The sequence below is a fragment of the Macaca nemestrina genome, chromosome 5 (genome assembly GCF_043159975.1).
Source record: "Macaca nemestrina isolate mMacNem1 chromosome 5, mMacNem.hap1, whole genome shotgun sequence".
Lineage (NCBI taxonomy): Eukaryota > Metazoa > Chordata > Mammalia > Primates > Cercopithecidae > Macaca > Macaca nemestrina.
Genome location: NC_092129.1, coordinates 126,704,761 through 126,730,771, shown reverse-complemented (window position 1 = coordinate 126,730,771; position 26,011 = coordinate 126,704,761). Strand labels below are relative to the sequence as shown.

The 26,011-nt window shown below is 33.8% G+C and overlaps 1 protein-coding gene across 3 annotated transcripts in view; it reads right to left on the bottom strand.

Moving 5' to 3' along the window:
- The window catches only part of LOC105479541 (collagen type XXI alpha 1 chain), a 197,532-nt gene that overhangs the window by 11,330 nt on the left and 160,191 nt on the right, over window positions 1–26,011 (bottom strand). For all 3 annotated transcript variants that reach the window (XM_071096926.1, XM_071096925.1, XM_024792114.2), the window contains 5 exons: window positions 9,876–9,920; window positions 7,769–7,822; window positions 6,540–6,593; window positions 2,752–2,805; window positions 1,080–1,151 (listed from right to left, as the gene is read on the bottom strand). In XM_071096926.1, the coding sequence (XP_070953027.1) occupies window positions 1,080–1,151; window positions 2,752–2,805; window positions 6,540–6,593; window positions 7,769–7,822; window positions 9,876–9,920 (279 nt within the window). The remainder of the gene's footprint in view (window positions 1–1,079; window positions 1,152–2,751; window positions 2,806–6,539; window positions 6,594–7,768; window positions 7,823–9,875; window positions 9,921–26,011) is intronic.

Below are 26,011 nucleotides of genomic sequence, written 5' to 3'. Positions count from 1 at the left end.
GAATTTCCTTTCTATTAATACCTCACCGTGCTATCTAGAGTACAGTTTTGCATTTTCAACAAAATAACACACAGATTTTCTTTTAAATGACAGGTTTTGAACAAGAAAATTCTCTTCATCCCAAACACATATTCATAGTAGATTTACTTAACATTTACTAAGAGTCACTTGATTGCTGCTCTGTGGGGACATTTCTGTCTCAGCTAGTGCTGCCTACCTATCATCAGAACAAAAAGCCCAAGGATCATACTGTGTATGATCTAGGCACCCTGTAGACAACACATGAGGGATAGAAAATAAGATGTTGAAAAATAAATAGCAGGGGACATGAAGATGGATATGGAGTTTGTGTCTTTTCCAGAATAAAAACCAATAGATTTACTTTTAACCTGAAATGTTTGTATTTGCGGTAGCTTGGATTTCTTAGGCACACAGGCATCAATTGTTGCTTAAAACCTCCAAACAAATAAAAGCATTTATTATTTATATACATACAAGTCAAGGTTCCCTTACTTGACCAAAATGAGAGAGAACCTAGTTTTGCTGTCTTTCCTCGCCAAAATACTTTAAATTAGTACATTTGACTTGTATTTCAAACTCCTTAAATTAATTTTAAATAAACTTCTATGTAACATAATTGTTTCATAGACAGGAACTTCATGGTCAAACATTTTGGGTATAAGTTTTATCCTTCCAGAATTTGATCCGGTTTTGGCAAGAGGGGTATTCATATTTTGATAGGAATGCCTGACATTGGATAATTTTCCTCAAAAAATTCTTAGCTCACCTGGACTGTGAAAAAACCTGAATTTACAGGATATTACTTAATTGTACATTCATATTTTCTGATTTGCATGCCTTCTCTAAGGTCTTCGTCTAGGAGACAATACCCATGCGGGTATATAAAAGATGCCACAGTTATTAGCATGGGGCTGAACACATTATATATACATGGAATATATAGGGTACCTTATTAAAAATATATTAATAAGAAGTCTTACTTTAAGAATTTCACAAAAGAAAAACTTGTATGCAAGTAACTGGTTAAAAGTGAACTGTAAATCTTAACCAATGTATACCTTTTTTCCTTGAATCCCTGGTAAACCCATGTATCCTGGTTCTCCTGGGGAACCCACTGCTCCTGGTTCTCCCTACATAACACAGAAATTCCACAAAGGTCACAGATCTACTGCTTATGGAAAAACACCACTGTTTTTAACTCTACATATCTCAATTTTAAAATGAATGGTTAAAAAAATTTATTGACAGTTATTACTACAGAAATAGTAAAGAATAAAATGTTTACTAGAATCCCAGTAAAATTTCTTGTATTTTTCTCTATCTTTTCCAGGTGAAAAATTCTCACAGCATTTCATATTTTAAAATTCTGTAAATATTTGTTATTTTTTATCATACTTTATAATTTCAATAAACTAAATTAAAAAGTTGTAAAAACAATAAACACAAGTATCTCTTTTTTGTTTACCTATTTACTAACACTTTTTCTCCTTGAAACTGCTTTTTCTCAAATTGCTACTTTTAAAAAAGCTTAGTTTCTTGTTACAAAATGATAATAGAAATAATAAAAATTATTAAAAATCTTATAACCCAATGTTTTTATTTTGTTACATATTTTTTCTCTAACTCTAATTCATAAACATACATAGTTACTAAAATGTGCTCATATATATGCATACTTTTATATCTTTTAACCTCTAAATATATTAATATTATAAAGTTCTCATGCTATCATTTTTCATAGCATAATTTTTAATTATGGAAGAGCATTCATATTTATCAACTATATTTTACTTAATAAAATTCTTACTGTTAAACATTACAGTTTTCACAATTTTTATTTTTATAAACAATGTTGGAAAACACCCTGGTAGTTAAATTTAATTATTTATATATATTTATTTATATATATGGAATATTATTTTGTTCGTCATAAATTCTGGAGCTATTTTTCAGTACAGGGTGTACCACATGAGCTATCTTAATTCCATTTCTCCACTCTCCATCATCCTATAGGAATTGTCCTTTCTGAAATAAAGTTTTTTGTTTTAAAGTCTTAAATAAATTATTTGCAAGCACATATTAATAATGCATTGACAATATTTGTAAGTGATGGAACATAATCCTGAACGTGCTTCATGGTTCTGTTTTGTTTTGTGTTTTACCATTAGTCCAAAACTCTATAACATCAACTAAAGAGCACTCTCTTTTTTAAAAGAAAATGAGGCTTTGTTCTTTTTGCTTACTGTAGTTCCTCCCTAGCCATCTAATCATTCTCTAGATTTTTGAAGGTTGGAAGTGAATTAAAATACCCATTGAAATAAACATCAACCCATGTGGTTTGGAGGAAACTTGTAAAGGCCATTTTGAGTTCTATATTAATGATGAAACTCCCATAAGCAAACAAAGAACAGTATCATTCGTGAGAACTACACACTCTTGTTTTCAACTGTTTAAGAGAAGTCTATTCTCTGGACCAGAAAGTAAGTTTATGTTTGCATACAATTTTATCATTTTTAGAAAAATTAAGCCAAAGTTTATGTCTTTATTATCCAATGACAAAGTATCTAAAAAACAGAAATGAAACTCTGTATTGACAATTTCATTTCATGATAAAGGTAATCCTTAATTTCATGTATCTCTTAAGGGATATAAAATGCTAATTTTCTTAAATGATGAGAAGAATTTACATTATAATTTCTTTGAAAATATTTTCAAATGCATCAAAATTACCTTGAGCCCAGAAGCCCCAGGCATCCCTTGAATTCCAGGTTCACCTTTGCTTCCCTGTCAACACATCAAAAACATTGGCGTTTTTTAAAAACAATTCTGTCATAATATATCTGATATAGACACTAAAGGGAACATATTTAAAATAATTTTTACATTTTTAACTTTCCAATTGTTTGATAGACTCTGTACATTAGACCTATTTATTAAGAAAAATTCTTTTAGGCAAGGAAGTGGTTCCAGACATTCATAAGCCTCTCTAAACACCTGTGTTAAAGCTGGTAGCATCAAGTACAAGGGAGGAAAGTCAAATCTGTAGTGGCCAGCACTAATAAGTCCGGCCACCACACTGCACAGGTGGGAGCCATGTATTTTAACAGCATCCTCCAGGCTGAGACCCTCATCATTATCCTGTTTCACTTTCTCAGTAGGACTCATCTTCAGTATGCAACTGAAGGAAAGAAAAGTAGCTTCAAATGCACAATGGCTTCTTTTGACGAAGTGTAAATCAGAAAATGTTTAGCTTGTGCTTTTTCAGAATTCCAGTGCAGTTCTTTCTAACAGATGGAAACTTGGAGTACAAGACTAAGTTGACAGGGTAAAGAATGTAATACAGAAAAGGAAAAGTGGATAGAGAAAGAGAAAACAAGTCTTCTGGCCAATAAGGAGAGATTGTCAGATGTAGTTCTGGTTTTCGAATACTTTGATATCTGAAATCACAACCCAATGTCTGGCAAAAGCCCATAATTAAACAGGTTGGTGTGACACCTAGAAGGCGAACACAATAATTACCCATAGTCAACTCGGATTTACTAATCAGTGAGACAAACCAATGCCATTTTCAGCTTTTAAAAAAGTTTTGTAGGCTGCTCACGGTAAGAAACACATGAAGATCATATTAGATTTAATTAAAGCATTTAGCACATAACAGTGTTATTGAACCACAGAATAATGATTCCTTAAAATTTCTAATTTTATAAGGGTTTAAATTGAAACTCACAGACATGAGATTTGTTGAAAGTTACCTGACTTGATAAAGCTAACATATCCTAGTATTATTTAGAGAATTATTATTATCTTTTAAAGTTCTGGGTTACATGTGCAGGATGTGCAGGTTTGTTACACAGGTAAATGTGTGCCACTGTGGTTTGCTGCATCTATCAACCCATCACCTAGGTATTAAGCCCAGCATGCATTAGCTATTTTTTATGATACTCCTCCACTCTCAACACCCCCTGACCACTAACAGGCCCCAGTGTATGTTATTCCACTCCCTGTGTCCATGTGTTCTCACTGTTCAGCTCCCACTTCTAAGTGAGAACATGTGGTGTTTGGTTTTCTGTTCCTGCATTAGATTGCTGAGGATAATGGCTTCCACCTCCATCCATGTCCCTGTAAAGGACATGATCTCATTCTTTTTTATGGATGCATAATATTCCATGGTTCTTTTGCCAGTCTGATGGGCATTTGGGTTCATTCCATGCCTTTTCTATTGTGAACAGTGCTGCAGTGAAAATATGTGTGCTTGTATCTTTGTAACAGAATGATTTATATTCCTTTGGGTACATACCCAGTAAAGGGCAGATAATGTTTTTTAAAACCAAAACATAGTATAGTTAAATAGACTTATCAATGTTTCCACAGCGATTTTTAAGTATTATAATATACATTAGAGGTTTTCCAAAGATCTGCCTCAGTTTCAGCCTCATCTCTGCGCTACAGAATACGTTTTTGTCTCACCCTAGAACTTCTATCAGTCATATTGACAGCACAAGCCACAAACATAAGCTGACAAAACTAGCAGAAAGAAACTAATATAGAGGTCAGTAAACTATGACCCATGGGTTAAATCCAGTCCAATGCAAGTTCTTAAAGTTTAACCAGAACACAGCCGCACCCCATACCCATTTGATTAGGTATTGCCTGTGGCCACTTTTGCACTATAATGGCAAAACTGAGTAGTTACAACAAAGACTGTATGGCTCTCAAAGCCTGAAATATTTACTTTCTGTCCCTTTTCAGAAAAAGTTTCCAACACCTAATATACTGCATGAAAAAAATTAAAATGTTTCACTGAGAAGATTATATTTAATATCTGCAACATTTTGGATCAATTTTTTTTTTTTTTTTTTTGAGACCGAGTCTCGCTCTGTCACCCGGGCTGCAGTGCAGTGGCCGGATCTCAGCTCACTGCAAGCTCCGCCTCCCGGGTTCACGCCATTCTCCTGCCTCAGCCTCCCGAGTAGCTGGGACTACAGGCGCCCGCCACCTCGCCCGGCTAGCTTTTTTTGTATTTTTTAGTAGAGACGGGGTTTCACCGTGTTAGCCAGAATGGTCTCGATCTCCTGACCTTGTGATCCGCCCGTCTCAGCCTCCCAAAGTGCTGGGATTACAGGCTTGAGCCACCGCGCCCGGCTTTGGATCTATTTTTAACAAAGTAATTGTACAAGCACAAGAGGCAGAAAACCAACTTTAGAGTAAGTCATGTAAAAATAAACAAACTGTGATACTGGAAATGCTTACTGTCCTACCCAGCCAAATCAGCAGAATCTGCTTAAGTGGCAGACAGCACAAACACATTGTTCTAAAACCTTTTACGGAAAGTCCAACAGATACAATTGACCTTCAGCTCAGTGTGAGTCAACAGTGTGGTGTATCTAATAATAATTTTTTTAAAAAGCTGATGAAATTTTAGGCTTCATTCTTAAGAATTAGAGAATCCAGAAGACAATGAGAGAGCCCATTGTGCACCAGCTAATAAAGGGTATTTTCTTACGAAATGACCTTGAGAAACTGTGGAGACCTTCTGCTTAGCAAGCTCAGTCATTCCAGTGTATTAGACCAACTCTGTGTGTACCTATAGTTACTCCACAAGGGTCTACCACTGATGGAAGAGCAGCTAATTTTTCTCATTATTGGGCTCCCATGTCTTTTTTTTTTTTTTTTCCCCCTCTCTCTCTTTTCTAAATACTTTAGAAATTAAAAGTAAAATAGATTAAGTCATCTACTCATCTTATACGCCAGGGTCTAGTCCCCTGAGGCAACGCCTAGTCAAAGGTTGAACGCTTCCAAAATAGCAATCCCATCACTTCCTTTTGGAAGGTTGTCCTAGAATCTATTTGCAAAATAGTTGGGAACAGTTTTCCGAGCGTTTTGTCTGATCCTCTGGTTAACCAAGGAAACAAAATAGTTCTCTCACCTCGGGATTATATATACCTAGAAAATGGTCAAATAATGACATTCAAAGAGTTTCAGTTCTACCTTGAGAATAACCTCATATCCTAAATATATTTGTCAAGCTTGCCTTACTTATTTAAAATATAAAAGTAAAGATAATATGCTCTTACTCACAGTACTAGTACAATCTACCACAAGGCACTTTATATTATATACATTTCACTAAATAAAAATACCAAAAAGAAGACTGTAAAATGGGTATTGTAAGAGATATTCTTATTCATAACTATGAATGCTCTAGACTGGTGGTTTTGGCACTGAGTTCCACAGAGCTCTAGTATTCCTGAATACTAGACACCAAGACACCAAAAAGGGAGAAGGGGGCTGAGTAGCAGAAGATTCTGGACCCTTTCCAACATAACAGGATGAGCTTTACTTTAGCCTGTTTCTTATGCTGAGCTTTTGCAGACTTAATTCTTACAAGTGATTTTTTTCATAGAATAAAAACCACATTTAAAATACAATCAAGGTAGTGGTTAAAATTTTCATCAAAGTTATAAATGTCAACTGTGATTACACAAAGTTCCCAATCTTGTTAATTTTATCATATTTACCTTAGATCCTGGTGTTCCAGGCTGACCTGGTGAGCCATTGCTTCCCATTAAACCCTACAATTTTAAAAAGGAATTTCAAGAGTAACTTAGACAAGATTATTAAAAAATATTAAATCAATTTCCAAGTTACACGTTCTCATTATGAGATCTGAAAATATAATACAGTATTTAGAAAATTACTCCCCCATATATTCATAAAGGATAATAAAAGTAAAAAATCAAACCATGTAAGACAGCATAAAGGCTAGCAGAGCACTTATAATTCTATTGCTTACAAAAACTACAAATAGAGAAAATGGAGAGCTAATAAAAGAAAATATAAAGAAAAATTTATTTTTTCTATACTTTTTCTTTTGTTATGATGGCTAAGAATTAGGTGTCTTCATAGATGTTATCCTGATTTACATTATTTAGAATTCTATTATCTTGAACAATATTTTAAAAGAGTTACATTCTAATAAACTTTCTGTATAATCTTTCTTCAAGGTACAAAATGGCTGTATCTTTAATCATATGATTCAAAATAAAAAAAATGATGACTACTCTTTTAGTTAGGACTTGATTTCATTTATATTCTACTTTAAATACTATTATACATATTTAACACACTTGGCAAATGAAAAGGGATTAAAAAATCATTATATCATCAGAAAATATAATCGCAATATGAACCTATAACAGACAATTTGATTATAGGTGAAAATCAACATCACTTCTAGCAATAAACTTAAAATTTAGGGGGGAATTCTTGCACATATGATAGAACTTTCATAATTTTGAGTCAGTTTCATATGCCATCTTCACTCTCGAAAACCATAAAATAATTTACTCTGTTTTAGGATCTTCCCATACTATGTCTTCTGTACATATTCTTTCCCATTAGTGTAATATGTTTGTAAATGTAATTTAAAATAAAATTCACTGAGATTTAGACTTAGCCATACTTAGTATTTTTAAATTAATAGCTAGAATATATGTTTTCTAATTTATCTACAGTTAGGGTCCCTGATGTTTATTTGGGTGGCCGACTTTTTGAAAAACTGAAGAAATTTTTACTGTTTTAGAAAAATGTACATAGACATAATATTTTTCATACAACTGAATGGAATTCATGGACCTCAAGTATTTTATTGTTGTATCCCCTACATTTTTATGAACTCTTGAATATGAACTCCTAGTAGGTAAGTAGCAACATTGCAAACACTTTGATAATAATGACATCAACATACAGGCATCCCTGGGGCTCCTTTTTTTCCTTGTTGTCCTGGAGGCCCAATTTCTCCCTAAAAAATCAAACATTAAAAAAAATTGTAAATTGTAAATTATCAATTTAGTTCAAGAAAGTTTCTGCCAAAGCACAATGGAATGACAATTGAATATCAATCAGCTCAACTTTTTCTTTCTCTTCCACTACTGTAAGGAAGAAGCAAGGCAAGGCAAAAATTGGAACCTAACACCTTAAAGACCTTGGCATAGAGTCTGAGGATTTACTGTCAATATTTTTATTATGACATTTATAGTGACATTTGCCATTCTTTCAAAGGAAGATTTAGCAGCTTAGATGAAGTTGGTAAGGTAAATAACAGAAATAAAAATCAGGTGAAAAATTTTCCTATTTATCCTAGAGTTTAAGAAATATGACAGTGAACATAAATTAATAAAGAAAAATAGAGTAAAAACATAACAGCATTAGACTTCAACTTCTGGGGTTGCAGCATTAGACTTCAACTTCTGGGGTTGCAGCTGACTAGGTCCTCTAAAGGGACCCTCTAAGTCCAGAATAAAAATCCTAGAAGGAACATCCTCTCTGAGAGAGCGTTGGTCTTCCAAGAAGTAGGAGATGTATTCAAAGATCTTTCATTTTTATGAAGTATACTTTGAGTTGGGGCTATAATTATGAGGATTTGAACTATACAGAACCCATGCCAGAGACAGAATTGTAGGAGCCAAGTAAAGTGGGAGTATCTGAGGGTGGATCTTCAGCTCTCGGGAAACTGAATGCTGGCCAGCCATGGAAAGGAAGCAGGAATCTTCAATACCTATGATGACTCGGGACTTTCAAAGGGGACTGAAATGGTATCCATGGTGACCAGCAGAAGGCAGGTCTTCATTTCCCCGTTAGGCTGACAGGGCACCCTCTAAATTAAGATGAAGCAATAAGCTCATGATAAACAATATAGAAACAAGAGACAGAAAGCTACAGGAATGAGAATAATAAATAATAAACTGCAGATGTTAGAATTGTTAGAATTTAGAACTAGATATGAGATTTTTTTTTAATTAAAAAAACAGAATCATGAAAGACTATTAGTACTGAAAACATAACAAGAGACTTCAAGAACAAAAAGTTGTGGTTTAAAAAATTATAAACTCTAAAAGTGAAAATTATGAGTATTTACAATTTTAAAAAAAATCAATTGATCATTCTAACAGATTAGACACAATAAAGAAAGAAAAAGTCAACTATGAGGCATATCTAAAACATTTAACCAGAATGTATGACAACCAAAAATATGGAAATATAGTAGGTAATGCTAAAAAGAGATGTGGAGTATACAATTAGAAGAAATTTAAAAATGTCTAACCAGAATTCCAGAAACAGAGAATGGAGCAGAGGTTATATGGAGATAATGGCTGATTCTTTCCAGAACTACTGGAAATAATTCCACAGAGCCAGGAAGCAAACCAAAGTCCCAGCAAGATGAATAAAGAGATATCCATATCAAGATATATTGTAGTGAATTTGAAGAACACTAAAAACAAATAAAATACCTTAAAAGGTTCCAAAAGGAAGAGACAGATCACTTACAAAAGAATGATAATTAGAATGACAGCAGATTTTTCACAGTTAACAATGAAAGCCAAAAAACCATAGAAGAAAATCTTCAATTTACTAAGAGAAAATAATTGTCAACCTTGAGTTGTATAGTCTACAAAATTGTCCTTCAAAACAAGAGCAAAATAAAGAAGTTTGTAATTAAACAAAAACTGAAAGCTTATTTACCAAGATACATATACTAAAAAGACATTCAAAAACATAGTTAAGTAAATTAACTTTAAAGAAGTAAATTATACCATGATTATCTTAGAGAACAAAGTTGAAAAGTAGCAAAGTAAAGGAGGAAGCATATAATGTAAATCTAAATTAAAATTATCTACATAAAACAACCATAAAACAATATATACAAATTTGTAAAGCCAGAACACCAGCTTCTAAAATTATATAATATTTGAAAAATTAACTGTTACCACAAATGTAAAAATGTATTTTTTCATAGACAACAATGCATTAAATGAGCAGATCCAGGCCCAAAGCTAACTCTCATGAATACTTACCTTTTGGCCCATTAATCCTCGGTTTCCAGGAAACCCTGGGATTCCCTAAAAACAAATAAAATAGATTTTTGACTTATAAAAAATTGAAGACTTTATCATTAAAGAAGAATCAGTCACAACTGGAATTTTAACTGGTAAATAACACATATTTTCAAATGTATACATATTATAATATTGCTATTTATAATAATCTAATATGGAAAAGACGATTTATGAGATATAGTATTATATGACTACTACTGATATTTAGAGCTTTAAATAAAGGTTTTTTGAAAAAGAAACTATGAGGAAATTAATCTCAGTTCTTGCACCCCAACACGAGTGATAAAATTAAAACAATGTTTCATTTGAACATAGTCTTGTATTACTTGTAATGAATCATGCAAGAAAATCTGTTAAATGATGTAAGTTCTGATTTAGCGCAACAGTTCCTTTCCACAAGCCCTCAGTCTCACCACCTTAGTTAAAAATTAATTTAACTAAATGATTTCCTCCAACCTGAGCCTTGAAATACCCAAGAACCTAAATATTCATATAAAAAATGGCAATCTTTTCTCTTAATAACTCCCTTACTGATGCAATCATGAAGAATATGAAGACCACAGTTTGTGAAGAGACATAAAGAAGTACAAGTCACTCTTTCACATGGCTGAACCGATATGTACATGTCTCTGGCAGCATTCAGAAAAAATTAATGTTAATTCTATCAAATTAAGAATAAATTTAGCATATTCATTACTTGCAGAACAGTTCTATTTTCTGCCTTTTGATGCATTTACCCAAAATGATCATTTATCATGCAAAACACTGATTGTCCTAATCAATTTTTGCTTTTTATTCCATTTTCTTAGCACCTATTTTGGTGACATTTTAGCTGAAATTGTTAACAACATTTATATTTTTATATATATGTATTGAAACTGAAAGACAAGGAAATTGGGTCACATCTATATGACTTTGAAAACCCTCTGCACTAGCAGGCCTTCCAAAGGAAAGCAGTACTCTTCAGTAAATCACAGCAGGTGCTAGAGCTGCCATTGCCAATGAGATCAAGTATCTTCTTCTATTACAGGCAGAATCTGCCATTATATTTATTTTCACACCTGAAGTTTATAAATACAACCTTTATTGATCAATGTGCTAATCACAATTACAGGGCAAGACATAAGCACATAGTTCTAGTTTTAAAATCTGAACTTAAATCATACATTGGAATTCAGTTTGATTCTATTCAGCTCAATTCAGTTTGCCACTTCACTATACTCTTTGCAGGGAACAAAAGTGGTATGTGAGCAATGACTATCAACAAGGGACTCAATCTACTTGAAAAGACAAGCCTTTATAAACATAAGTAGAGAATAATATGAAAACAATAAAAAATACCTTAAAGTAACAATATAAAACACAATCACAGTACACCTAATAAGCACTCTAAAACATAAAGTAAAAATAAAGTCACTGAGTTACGAATATAAAATGAATTGTATCTTCTTAGGCAGAAAATGCATATTCTCAATGCAATCAATTAAGGTAAACATTATTCAAAATAAGAGCCTCCATTTCAATGAACCATAATTTGCTGTGAAACCACTCTGTGACTTCCTCCCGTTCAAATACCCACACACACATGAAAATTCACTAGAAGTTGAGATCAAGTTCTGCATTTAACTAAGACGTGTGTAAATTATTCTCAGAAGCAAGGTGGCTATACATTGTTCTATGCTGGAAAACTGGTACAGTTCTGTCAATGTAATAATGTTGGCCCCGAGAATTCCTAACGGCCACATGAGATTACCAATGACAATGTCAGACCTGAGAAGCTGAATTTCTTACTAGTCTTTTATCATTTAAAGTTTTCATCACTATTCAAGCCTCTGTGCCCTTACACAGTCTGTGATGTTAGCAGAATTAGTTACAGATATCCTGAAGACAATCCCAGTGTTAGCAAGTTCACATCCTTTCCCTGGAGAAAACAGTTATACTTCTATGAATAGCACCTTGGCTTCCACCTCCTCAAAGCCCTTGAGAGTCCATTTCCCCACTGTTTACTCCATGGAGTTGATTTGACACCCTTTTTTTTTTGTTTTGTTTTGTTTTTTGTTTTGTTTTTTGAGACGGAGTCTCGCTCTGTAGCCCAGGCTGGAGTGCAGTGGCGCGATCTGGGCTCACTGTAAGCTCCGCCTCCCGGTTCACGCCATTCTCCTGCTTCAGCCTCCCTAGAAGCTGGGACTACAGGCGCCCACCACCACGCCCGGCTAATTTTTTTGTATTTTTAGTAGAGACAGGGTTTCACCGTGTTCGCCAGGATGGTGTCGATCTCCTGACCTCGTGATCCGCCCGTCTCGGCCTCCCAAAGTGCTGGGATTACAGGCATGAGCCACTGCGCCCGGCTGACACCCTTTTTTTCTGAGACATTCTAATACTGAACTTGGCCTGTAGAAGAACATAGCCACAAATCTTACATTATTTCAACATATCTGATATTAAGATTATTTTCGGGAGATTCCAGATTATAAAAAAATAGTCCTTTTCTTTTTGTTCATCCTCTCAAACTGGCCAAAAATTTACATACGTTTCACAGATATGTATATCCATGAAGTCCTAATAGATCTTCTATGTCCGATTATGCTAAGAATTATTACTTCTTCTACAAATACCAAATAAAAATATAAAAACTATACGATGTCAAAAACAAAATGTAGGCCTGATTTAGCTAAGGAATTCTTGGCAAAACTAATATAATACCACAAGCATGCATAGAATACCAGCTTATTGAGGGCGAGGTTAACCAGGGAAACTGAAATCATTGAGCTATATTAGTTAATAAAATTCTCCAAGGTAATATTTTCCTAGGCTCCCAATATGTGTATTGAAATTGACTAATGTTATCCATTAGCATTTGAAAGTTAACAGTTTGTTGATCGCAAAGTGTTCAGTGACAATTATTTTATAGAGTAAATGTGTTTCCAAGGAGACTATTTTCTATTTCGCTGTGGTTTTGGGTTCAGGCAACAGTGACAATGTCCAAGTAAAGACAGAAACAAGTAAGAGTAAGTGGACATATTTCCTCTACTTCTGTGATTTCAGTTTGGGTTTGAGGAAGAGCAGAAAGTCAACCAGAAAATCCTGCATAATGTTGTGGTTAAAGAATGTTGACATAAAAAATGTTCTAGAAGCTTCTCTGTAACCATTTAAACCATTGCTGTACAACAAACAAGTTGCTAAGAATAGAAATACATACTTTAGAATAAAGGGTTTGACTTCCATTTCCTAGAGAATACTTTGTAATGAAGGGAGTGTGTCTATGACAATATTACTTAGAAAAGACGAAATATCACATTATACTCTCCATATGTAATGAATGTATTCACTTATCTATGAAATTGGACCATCTTAGATCAAATTTGCTTTTAAGTAATGCAATATTTTCAATTCACTTAAAAATATATAAACTATTAATGGTACTTTTGTATCAAATTATCTACTTTCTACACAATGGTAGAGCTATTTAATATCATCCAGTTATCAAAATATCAGAAGTATATTACATGTTTTCTTCATTATATCAAGAAGTGATTTACTCATTCTTAAAGATTCAATGAAGGAAAAATTCGCATGTTGAAAGTATCATTCTCATTAACTAAAAAGATTCCAATATAATTATCAGTAAAGTGCATAGTAGAAGTCATATGAAGCAGCTAAAAATATAGATGCTGGAGTCAGCCAGCCCATGTCCGGATCCACTCCAGGCCAGTTATTTAAATTGTAAAATCTCTGAATCCGTTTTCTTTGTGGGAAAAATAATAAAACCTATCTCATAGAGTTGGTACATTCTATCAATTAAGCTTTCACAAATATTTAGCTCAGTAATATTGAATAAATTTTTATAACTGTCTCTTCACAGCTCCTCCCTGACCTTTGAAAGTTGTGAAATACTTGAAGTCATTTTTTTTCCATGTCTCTAAGTTTTCTCCTCTTTCTCCATTGTGAGGCTTTTTCTTTTTGCCTTTCTACCTTGCCTTTCCCTACTTTAATTTCCAAAAATGTCCATTATATGTAGGATGATGCTAGCAATCTAAAGTTCCCCACTCGGGGACGCCAAAAGTCAGCATTGCCCCCCCCTATTCCGTACCTTTCCTTTTCATGTTTGGTTGATCTTGATTACAGAATAGTACTATCATGACTTTTGCTTTTTAAATATTTTAAATAATTCATCACTGTTCAGAAAAAGATGACCAAGAGTATTAAATATATTTATATTTATATATAGTTGAACCCTGCAATGTTTTTCAATTTTTTTTTCCACAGTAACTGGCAGGCCATTATGAATGATTTACAACAGATTATTCTGTGGTAAGGTAACTATAGGGAGAAGTAAGTTACAATCGCAGTTGCCAGACCTAAAAGAAACCAATATACAAGTACTTCCAATAAACCCTTGATAAGGAAATGACCAATTTTCTATTCCCACATTATGCTGTCATTAATCTTCAAGGAAAAAAAAAATCTAAGAATGTTGGATGAACTTATTCACCCTGGCCTGTAGACAATGGCCCACTTGGGACTGGACCCAAGTTACCCAAAGATAAACAATTTAAGTAGAAAATACTTTAGCCAATGATTATAGGCTACTCATGTTTATAATAAAGCAGAAAGTGTCACGAGTTTCACCTTATAGGCAACAAAAAAAGAGAACAAAGATATCATAGGAAGGAAAAGCCATTTGGAGGCCATTTTCAAGGCTACTCCAGTAATTGGCATTTCTTTTCCACACCAAAAGGCATTTCTACATTTTTATAAACCAATAAAATAGTCTGAACAATGTTACTGTTGCAAAAGCATCCTTTTCCAGGACAAGACAAAAATCACAAATTCTTAGCAAATAACAAACCTGAAAACTCAGACAAGGAGGAAGACTATCTGGAGAGGAAGGGAAAGGATTAAGAGATCTGGTACCCCTGTCACGTGGTGGGAAATTCATGTAGCCACCAGAGCCCAACAGGTCCAGAAAAACCACCTGCCCCTTTATATCAGTTAAGTGAAATGCATAGGAAATACATGGATGTGTTAAAAAACAAACAAACAAGCACGTATGTATAGACATATGTAAAACTTAAAATCAATTCCATTTTGAAAGAGAAAGTTACAAAACACTACTAGAGTTGTTCTAAAATGGGCTCTGATCCTCTGAAAGCCTGAAAAGTACCTACCACATTTTTCGGGTACATTTTTTTTTTGTTACTACATAACTCAAAACAAATTATAGTCAATTTCTCATTAAGGAAAAAACTAAAAGTGAATTTTTCAAAGACCCCATTTAACTTTAAAAACTTTAACTTGGTGCTGAATCGAAGTTAAAAATAGAAGTTAAATCTTTTCAAGAGAAACTTGAAAATTTTACTATTTTTTTGAAATTTTATATATAATAGAGGTAATCATACCAAAATATTTTAAAGCACCATTAACCATCCCCACCAAATAAAAAATGAAATTAGTTTGATAAAGAAAACACACTAATAAGTGAATTTTTAAACTTAGTTAATTTATATAAAAATAACTAGGTATTTAAAATTGTATCTAATCTAATATCTTCTATATCTCTTATTTATAACCTCATATTTTTGAAATATATATGCTATTCCATCTAAATCTCTATACTAGTTATTGCATAATACAGCCCATTGTAAATTTTATGTTTATATAATATAAATCTCATTTTCTTATAAAAATAATCAAAAAATTGATAGACAAATAAGCATTGATTAAAGTAAAAAATTTAAATTTGTTTTCTATTGATCCATAACCAATTACTACACATTTAATGCATTAAAACAACATGAATTTATTATCTTAACAGTTCTGTGGGTCAGAAGTCCAGCATGGGTCTCACAGGGCTAAATTCCAAGAGTCATCAATGCTGCACTCCTTTCTGGAGTCTCTCGGGAAGAATCTGCTTCCTGTGCATTTAGGTTAATGGGAGAATTCCGTTTCTTGCAGCTGTAGGACCAAGGTAGCCATTTTCTTACTGGCTGTAAACTGAGGTCCATTTCCAGCTTCCAGGGGTGATTACATTCCTTGGTTTACAGCCCTAAGGAACCTATCATTCATTTTCTCTATCTTCAAATGGGTCAGTTCCTTCTCTAGTGACATCTTTTTGCCCCATTCCTGTTCTGTATTTTTCCACTTTCAATTATCATGATTACATTGGGCCTCCTTAGATAATCTGGAATAAAATTTCCATCTCAAGGTCATTAACTTTAATCACATATGCAAAATCCCTTTGCTGTGGAAAGTATCAGTTTCCAGGGATTCAAATATGGCTATCTTCGGGGAGAGGAGGGAGTTGTCATATTTTGTCTACCACAGAAATATTATCTAATATCTAAGGACCAGATAGTTTCTATGTAATTTAAATTCCTCCAAGGCATTAAAAGGATGATCATCTAAATTCAAATTATGAAGCCACTAATATTGTCAATAATAATACCTAAAAAAGAAATCTACAAGCTGATGTAATTTGTTAAAATAAATGCAAATGGACTTACTATAAGGCTACTAAGATAAATATAGCAGTGTGTCAGAACAAAAGTAGAGCATGGCTAAGTAGGGTTTGTCTCAGCACGCAAGAAATGTCTAATATAAAGAAATATATCTGTATAATATACTATACTAATGACATTCCCACATTAACAATTTAGAAGAAAAACACACAAAAACATCTCAAAATATATCAAAAATTCATTATTAAAAATTTATCATGCAATATTTGTGAAAACTCCCAATAATCTAGGAATAGAACTAATATTTGAAACCAAAGTCTGAATCAATCAGAAACCCATTTTAAACATCAAACTTGGTGAAACACTAGACATTTCTACTTAAATTCAGGAATAAACCATAGTCTATATTTTAAACCAGTAGTCACACTTATAGGGATATATCCCGCAGGAAAAATATTGCCTAAGTAGGCAGAAAAATACATATATATATATAACATTAATAAGAGAGATTAGATTGATTTATAGATATGCTATAAATGAAATGAGATTTTATATTCTGTCTTATATGAGATTTTATATTCTGTCTTATATGAGATTTTATATTCTCATTTAAGATTTTATATTCTTAAATGAGATTTTATATTCTGTCTTATAATCTTATATGGTAAATGTTCATATTATAAAGTTAAATAAAAGTTTCAGTGGATCCAATTTGTTGTTTAAAAAAATTGTGTAGGCTCTTATGTATTTGTATTTGCAAAGAAAAAAACCAGACATAATCTCATTAAATGAGTAACAACTGTTACTGCTGGGAATGGGAATGGAATTTGGGTAAGTGAAAGCATACTCAAATTTACAACACAACTTCTATACTTTTTGAGTACTTAAGATAAACTAAGTAAATAAATATATATAAGAAGTGATAAATAATGAATAAAAGGATTAGATACAACTAAAAAAATGTAATCAAATATACAATGCATAATAACAAACAAATGAAAAGTTGGCCCATACAAATTTCTTATCTTAAAAAATTCTCAAAACATGTCTAAGACGTTTTTTCCTCACATTTAAATCATTCAATAAATTACTGTCAAACATTGGTCTTTCAAAATAAAAAAGTAAAGATATTAAAGGTTGTGGCTATCATTTGGTAAGAGAACTAGAACAACCGGAAAGAATTATGTTGCAGACTCAGAAATCAATGCTGGGGGGATCTTAATACACCTCCCTGCTGTGACCTTCCTGTGTAATGCATTTGTTAAGTTTTCTTGCCTTGGGAAGTTATTCTTGCAGATAATTTTCACATATTGCTCAGTACACTGTGTTGGACACAGGCATTCATGTTGCTCAGGGAAGGATAATGCTGTGTTTAAAGAGCGCTTTCTTTCACAGAAGAGCTAGGAATTCGACATTTGGCAAAATCGGCTTTCCCAGGCAGCATTTCCCCCATTTTCCCACAGTCATAGAACTTTTCTAAAACAAAAAATGATAATATATCAGGTTTATAACTTTAGATTGTTATTTTTGACTATTACATACAATTTCTTAAATCTGGAAAAATTAATAACCAAAAAATTTCATTAAAATTCAAGGTATAATAAAACTCATAAATTTAAATTATCTAATTTCTATCTTTGTGAGGATTTACCTCTCTTTCATATACGCAAGTTTAGTCCTCTTCAATTGCATATAGATGTGTTTTTGCTTTACAAAATAGATTTGTTTTTGTTATTTTTGTCAATAAATAAAACACAAAATATTTTAAATAAGCAAAGGAAACTGAACCCATTTGGAAACATAATTTCATATTATCATTTATGACAACATAAAAGCTTATTTAACCAGAGAAATACATATTAAAGCATGTATGGTCTAAAAAATATTAAAATGTCAGAATTACTTTCTTGTACCAGTATCATTAAAACTAATTGTTCTCCTCCAGTAGGTAACTTCTGTCTTCCTACCATGTTCATAGTCCTCTTTTTGATCTACCTGTCTCAAAGTGTATCAGTTTTTATATACAGTTGACCCTTGAACTGATATAATATCAGTAGTTATTAAATTTTACATCAGACTCACATGCAGTTGCCACTAAAAATGTAGTTTCCTGGGCTTTGACCCCAAATTTTGATTCATTAGGAGCAGAATGGCCCCCAGAAAACTGAATTTTAATAGGCATTTCTGGTAATTTTGAGGTACTCTGTGAATCAGAGCTTGAGAAATAGTGTTCTTTATATAGTTTTTCAAGAGATAAATGTACAGATCATTTTCAAGAGAGTATCATTTGTATATATATATTTATATTCATAATACAGATAATTTTCAAGACTTCAATTTACATAGTCTCACTTATATAGTCTACTATATATTACATATAAAAATATTTAAATTATTTATATATAAATGAGACTCTTGTAAACTATCTGTATTATAGGTGTTAAGCTTGGATCAATCAGGGGTTTTAAATTTGATTACCAATTAAATTTTAAAATAATCCATTTTATGCCTCTCTGCTTAAAAACCATTACATATAGATTATTTTTCCACCAATCTATAACCCTTGAACAAAATCTTAACACTCTGCCTGTCACAATTACATTTGCTTATCTTTAATGGATTTTAGGAGTTTTAACCCACCACACAATTTTTATATACAGTTGACCCTTGAACTACACAGGGGTGAGTGGTGCCAAACCATTGCACAGTTGAAAATCCACGGTTAAATTTTGACTCCCCCAAAATGTAACTACTAATAGCCTAGTTTTGGCTGAAAGCATTACTAATAACATAACAGTCAATTAACACATATTTTGCATGTTATATGTATTTTATACTATATTATTACAATAAATAAACTAGAGAAAAGCAAACGTTATTAAGATAATACGGAAGAGAAAATGTATCTACTATTCATTAAGTGGAAGTGGATCGTCATAAAGGTCTTCACCCTTATCATCTTCATGTTAAGTAGGCTGAGGAGGAAGAAGAGGAGGGGTTGGTCTTGCTGTCTCGGGGGTGACAGAGACAGATGTGGAAGAGGTAACAGGGAAGCAGGAAAGGCCGGCACGCTGGGTGTAATTTTGTGGAAGCACACTGTAATTTCTGCCTGGCTTTTTGCTTTTCGTTTATCTAAAAACGTTTCTATAAGGCACCAATCCTTCTTCCACCATTTGCTTCAGTGTCAGTACCCATATCATAGAAGTGTCCGTGCTGTAAAAGAAGTCAAAAGCAGTCTCGAATAATCCGAACCATTCTGCCAGCTTGTCTAATGTCAATTTGTTTTCTGGCACTGCTTCTTCTCCATCTTCTTCCTATAGTCTAGCACTGGTTTGGAGGCACTCATCACCATCAAGTTGTCCTCTGTTAATTCCTCTGATTTGGTGTCTGTCACCTCTTGAATCTCTCCATGATCCGTATCTTGGGACCCTTGTCCCTTCACCTTTTTTGTTTTGTTTTGCCGTATCCACAGTCTCTTTTGTGATTTCCTTGATTGGTTGTGTCATAAGATCATGTACAACATTTGGACACAGTTTTCTCCAGTAGAATTTTATGTTTCAGGCTTCGTGGCTTTTTCTACAACAATGATAGCATTTTCAGTGGTGTAATTCCAGACTTTCATGACATTCTCTCCCCTGGGGTTCTCTTCCATAGCATGGACAACCTTTCCATACAGTACCATGTGTAATGAGCTTTAAAGGTCCTCCTTATGATACAGTCTAGAGGCTGAATTAGATACATTGTCTTAGGGGGCAAGTACACCATTCAGATGTCTTTAGTGTTGAACTCATGGGGTTCTGGGTGGCTGGAGGCATTGTCTAATATCAAAAGAACTTTAAAATGCAGTCCCTTACTAGCAACGTACTTCCTGATTTCAGGGACAAAGCATTGATGGAACCAATCCAGAAACAGCATTCTCTCATCCAGGCTTTCTTGCTATACAACCAAAAGACTACCAGCTGGTGTTTATAGTTTCCCTTCAAGGCTTGGGAGTTAACAGCTCTATAGATAAAGGAAGTCCTGATTATAAACCCTACTGCATTTGTACAAAACAGTAAAGTTAGTCTATCCTTTCCTGACTTAAATCCTGGGGTTTGTTTCTCTTCCTAACAAGTGTCTTTTGTGGCATTTCTTTCTTCCAGAATAGGACAATTCTATCTGCATTAAAAATCTGTTCAGGAAGATATCCATTTCTCCTCAATGAGATTCTTAGTGGCATCTGGAAATGCTTGTGGTGCTGCTTTGTTGGCAGAAGCTGCTTCTCCTGTGTTTGACAATTTTTAAGCCAAATCTGTTTTTAAAATTATCAAACCATCCTTTGCTGACATTAAATTCTCCAGCTTTTGGATTCTTCATCTTTGTTTTGCTTTAATTTGTCATAGAATAATTTTGCTTTTTAGGCCGGGCACGGTGGCTCACACCTGTAATCCTAGCACTTTGGGAGACCAAAGTGGGTGGAGCACCTGAGGTCAGGACTTCAAGACCAGCCTGGCCAACATGGTGAAACCCCATCTCTACTAAAAATACAAAAATTAGCCAGGCATGGTGGCACATGCCTATAATCTCAGCTACTCAGGAGGCTGAGGCAGGAGAATTGCTTGAACCCGGGAGGCGGAGGTTGCAGTGAGCTGAGATTGAGCCACTGCACTCCAGCCTGGGAAACAGATCGAGACCCCATCTCAAAAGGAAAAATAATTTTGCTTTTTAAAAACCATATTTGTGTCTATTAGTATGCCTTTCTTATAGCGATCCTGCATTCACCTAAAAGCTGAATTTTCAATATGAGACAAAAAGGAATTTTGCAAAAAGTGCAAGGTTTTGCACCTGCCAGCATAGCTGCAGCAACAGTTTCACAAATTTCCTTTTCTTTTTTTTGTTTTACAATGGTCCTTACACTGTATTATCTCAACATGGTGGGCAATAGCAGCAGCAGACCTCAATCTATGGTTACATATCAAGCAATAAAACCTTTTCTTAAAATGTCACAACTTTTTTTCTGCTTTTTGGGAGCACTTCCAGAATCACTAGTGGTACTTTCTATGTACTATTTTTTCATAATGTTATTCAAAGTTTACAGTGTTGCACTAAACAATGAAAAATATGCAAAACCACGAGAGATCTTTTTCTTTGAGACAGAGTCTCACTCTATCACCCAGGCTGGAGTATAATGATGTGATCTCTGCTCAATGGGGCCTCGACCTCCCAGGCTCAAGTGATCCCTCCCACCTCAGCCTCCTGAGTAGCTGGGACTAGGCACACACACATCACCACATCTGGCTAATTTTTTGTATGTTTTGTAGAGATGGGGTTTTGCCATGCTACCAGGCTAGTGTCAAACTCCTGGGCTTGGTCAAGTGGTCCGCCCACCCTGAACTCCCAAAATGCTGGGATTACAGCATGAGCCACCACACCCGGCTGAGATCACTTTCTACTGTAATACCCAATTTATTTGAAAGATAAACTGCTCCCGTGGAGATGATTAGCATCACATGGCATTTTAAGCTGATACCTGCAACAGTTGAGCTCACCACAATAGCAACAGGAGGTGGTTATGAAATTATTACAGTAATACAATATGCACTACAGTTAATTTTAGGCAATTATGATTTAATATTACATCTTTACATTGGTTTACATTTATCTCAACTGCAAATGGCACTATGTATGCTCTGTAAATGTTTGTATATGTAAGTTTTGAAATTTTCATTATAGTAAATAATACAGAGTAATATCTATATATATTATTTGCACTTGTGACATAACTTTTTATTTTAAAAAATATTTCTATGTGACATGGTTCATCCACAAGTTTTTAAAATTGTCAAAACTCTCCAAAAAAATTTTCACTATATGTATTGAAAAAAAGCACAGATAAGTGGACCCATACAGTTCAAATCCATATTGTTAAAGTCAAAGTCTGTTTACATGATATCAACCCATAAAATCTAGACTTGATATCCTATATACATGGTAAGTTTCCTTTCACCCATTCTCTTCAAATCAGAGATCAATTTAATCAGTCCCCATACCAGTGAGACTACTGAGCCTACATAAGCAACAATGAGATTCTATTTACTTAGAGGATATGTTATCCATTCTAAGAATTAATCATACATCATCTCATATTTGCAATAGCATTTATTCCTCTTGAAATTTCAGGGCTCAGTAAAGCCTCTTTCAAATTATAAAGAGATGGATAGAAAAGGGGAAAAAAATCAAATAAAATACTTTAATACTTATCGGTGGTTCTTACAATAACAATAATTTAAAAGACTTCTTGCCGGGCACAGTGGCTAACGCCTGTAATCCCAGCACTTTGGGAGGCTGAGGAGGGCGGATTACGAGGTCAAGAGATCGAGACCATCCTGGTCAACATAGTGAAACCCCGTCGCTACTAAAAATACAAAAATTAGCTCGGCGTGGTGGCATGTGCCTGGAGTCCCAGCTACTCAGAAGGCTGAGGCAGGAGAATCGCTTGAACTCGGAAGGCAGGGCTTGCAGTGAGCTGAGATCGCTCCACTGCACTCCAGCCTGGCAACAGAGCGAGACTCCATCAAAAAAAAAAAAAAGAAGAAGAAGAAGATGAAGATTTCTTAGAAAAACACAAAAAAATGATCAGTGCCATAGACACAGAGCTTCTAAATTTAAAATCAACAATGTTACTTTATGTTGTTGTTTGATGGTAGTCCAGTTTTACTATGTCAATGATATTTATGTCATTTATAATAGGAAAGAATAAAACAGATCTGTGATTAAACCTGGTGGGACTTTATTAACTAACTTATACAGATAATGAGCCAACATTTGCTTTGTGAGGTCAAAATAAACGACACAATATTTTCACAGTCACTACATTGCCAAATGTCATATTGTAGAAGACCAAACAGCTACAGATATTGCTTACAAATTTAGTCAATCCTATAGATAAACTGAGCATTTACATTATTTTAGATAAAGCCTATTTCAAAATGCACTGTAAGAGTTATTCTCAATCATATTTTAAAGCATAATTACTATGACAATATATTATTGTAATAGTGTTTTATACAGTAATATTGTTTTATAATTATATACATAACTACATTATTACAAAAATAAATACAATTGAATTTTCAAATTGTACTATCCAAATTGTTACATGTGGATTGCCTTCACACTAAGAAGTGCTGTGTGAAATTTGTAACAGCAGATATATGAGTTTAAAGTTAAAGTTGGTTTATTTGGCACATACTTGGTATGTGCCACTCCTGGAGCCTGAAAAAGGGGTGAGAAAAAGTATTACAAACCTGTACAAAAGACTGAAACATCTTACCATATGATTGCAAACCAAGTAAAAACAATAATAGAACTAGTTGGTTTTTCTCTTCTTTCTTTTCAATCTAAATAAAAACATACCATCAAGCAGGCAAATAAAGATACCTCCACTTTACTAGCATCACAAAGTAGATTGGTAATTCCACATGGGAAATTATCACAGCAATTCATCATTAATATTCCCCAATAATTTTATGCATGTCTTCTGTGTACATGCATAAAACTGATATGCCAAATAATCACAGTGCAGAAAAGATGATTAAACAAAAGATCTACTTGTCTCTTAAGTACATGGTAACTTGGACTGGCTCAGCAGTAAACATTACATCATAAAGACAAGCATAACATGTGGTTAAGCAAGAATTCGAAAGGCATGAGGAAAGGAAACAATAAAAGCCTCTATGAGCCAGTGTTTCAACCACACTACAGTGATCTCCATGTCTTTATTCCTGGAAAAATGAGACAGCAAACATTTCCAAAATAAAACTGCTAAGGCCATCCTTCATTAAGAAACATGCGCTCACCTCCATAGATCCAGGAAACATGGCATTCTTTTTCTCCTTTTCATGGAGCTCCAGGGATCTCAGCTCACAACAGAACCCAGTCCCTGCCTACAAATTTTCACTGTGAGCCATAAGGCTCCCTGTACACAGTGGACCTGGCCGGTGAGCAGAGAACTAGAAAGCAAATGATTTAGATTGCCTGATGAAAATGTTAACATCAAAAACAACATGCCATTAGGATTGAGCACCAGGACAAAAATAGCTATGACAAAGCAGCAGTGGAAACAATTCTGCAGGTAACTTGGTTGGCAAGAATTGGCCAAAGAAGACTAACTGGTCAACATGATAACTTGGGTCTAAAAGTGAATTCAATTGAAAATGAATATTTTCTGTTACTGTTTTTTCAACTACTAGTAAATTTAGTCTACTGTTGCTCTCATATTGCTCTGTCCTCACCATCCACCTAGCTGTCCAAGATAAAATCAGAGTGATTTTCGGAAAAGAAAATTCCAAAATATTAAGTTAGGAAAAGAAATTTCCAAAACATTAAGGATTCTTTGAAACAATCTTGTCCTTTAGTCTTAGCATAAAAACTAAAATGTAGTCTAGCAAAGTTGGCATCTTTTAAAAGAAAAAAACACTAAAAAGCACTCAAAATCTAGGCCTCAATTTTTGTTATAGTACAAAAACAATATATGCTCATGGGAGAAAATAAAATAATGGCAAGAAAAATGCAACATAACAGACATCAAAAACCCATCTGGGGAAAAATAAGCAAAGTAATTGAAACATAATTAAACCATATGATTTGTATCCATGCAGATCCTTTTTTACGCATATATATTTATATATTTTTTAACTATTATATATAGCACATTAAATATCATCCATTTAATTGTTTCAAATTTACGATACAATAATACAGAGAAGAAATATGGGCTAAAAGTTACTAATACAATAATGAAAAATGTAGGAAAATGAGAAATTAGACAAATTAAATTTTTAAAAATACATGAGAATTTAACAAAATTGATAGTACAGAAAATATTGACTGAAGAGTCTTGCTTTCAAATTCTCATTGAAACCAACTTGTTTATTGACTTGCTGAAAGCCCAAATATTTTTGATCAACACATATGCTACCAACAGTTTGCAATATACACCAATATGTACTCACATACATTTTTATATAGGTTCATTACATAAAATGATTAAGAATTAGACTAAACGAAAAGTCTAGTGTACTAGTTTCCAATAGCTACTGTAACAAATTACCACAAACTTGGTTTACACAACAGAATTTTATTCCCTCACGGTTCTGGAATGCAGAAGTCTGAAGGCGAAGTCTTTTCAGGGCTGTGTGTCCTCCAGAAACTCAAGGGAAGATTCCATTGCTTGCCTCTCTCAATTTTTGGTGGGTGCCAGCATTCTTTGGCTTGTGGATACATCACTCCAATCTTAGTCACCATGGTCTCATTACTCCCTCCTCTTCTCTGTATGAAATTTTCCTCTGCTTCTGTCTCTTCTGTCTTACAAGGGCATTAGTGTGACATTTAGGATCCACTGGGATAAGCCAAGATAATCTCCCTGTGACAAGATACTCATTCATATGTACAGAAGACCTTTTTTTCAAATAAGGTAATATTTACAGATTTCGGGGATTAAGAGGTGATGTCTCAGAGGAGGGTAATTTTCAACCTAACACAGTCTACCCTCTGGACTTCAAGATTCACATTCATCCCACATAAAGTATACATCCACCCCAATCCAATGTCCACAAAAGTCTCAACTTATTACAGTGAAGTTCAAATTCTTATCTA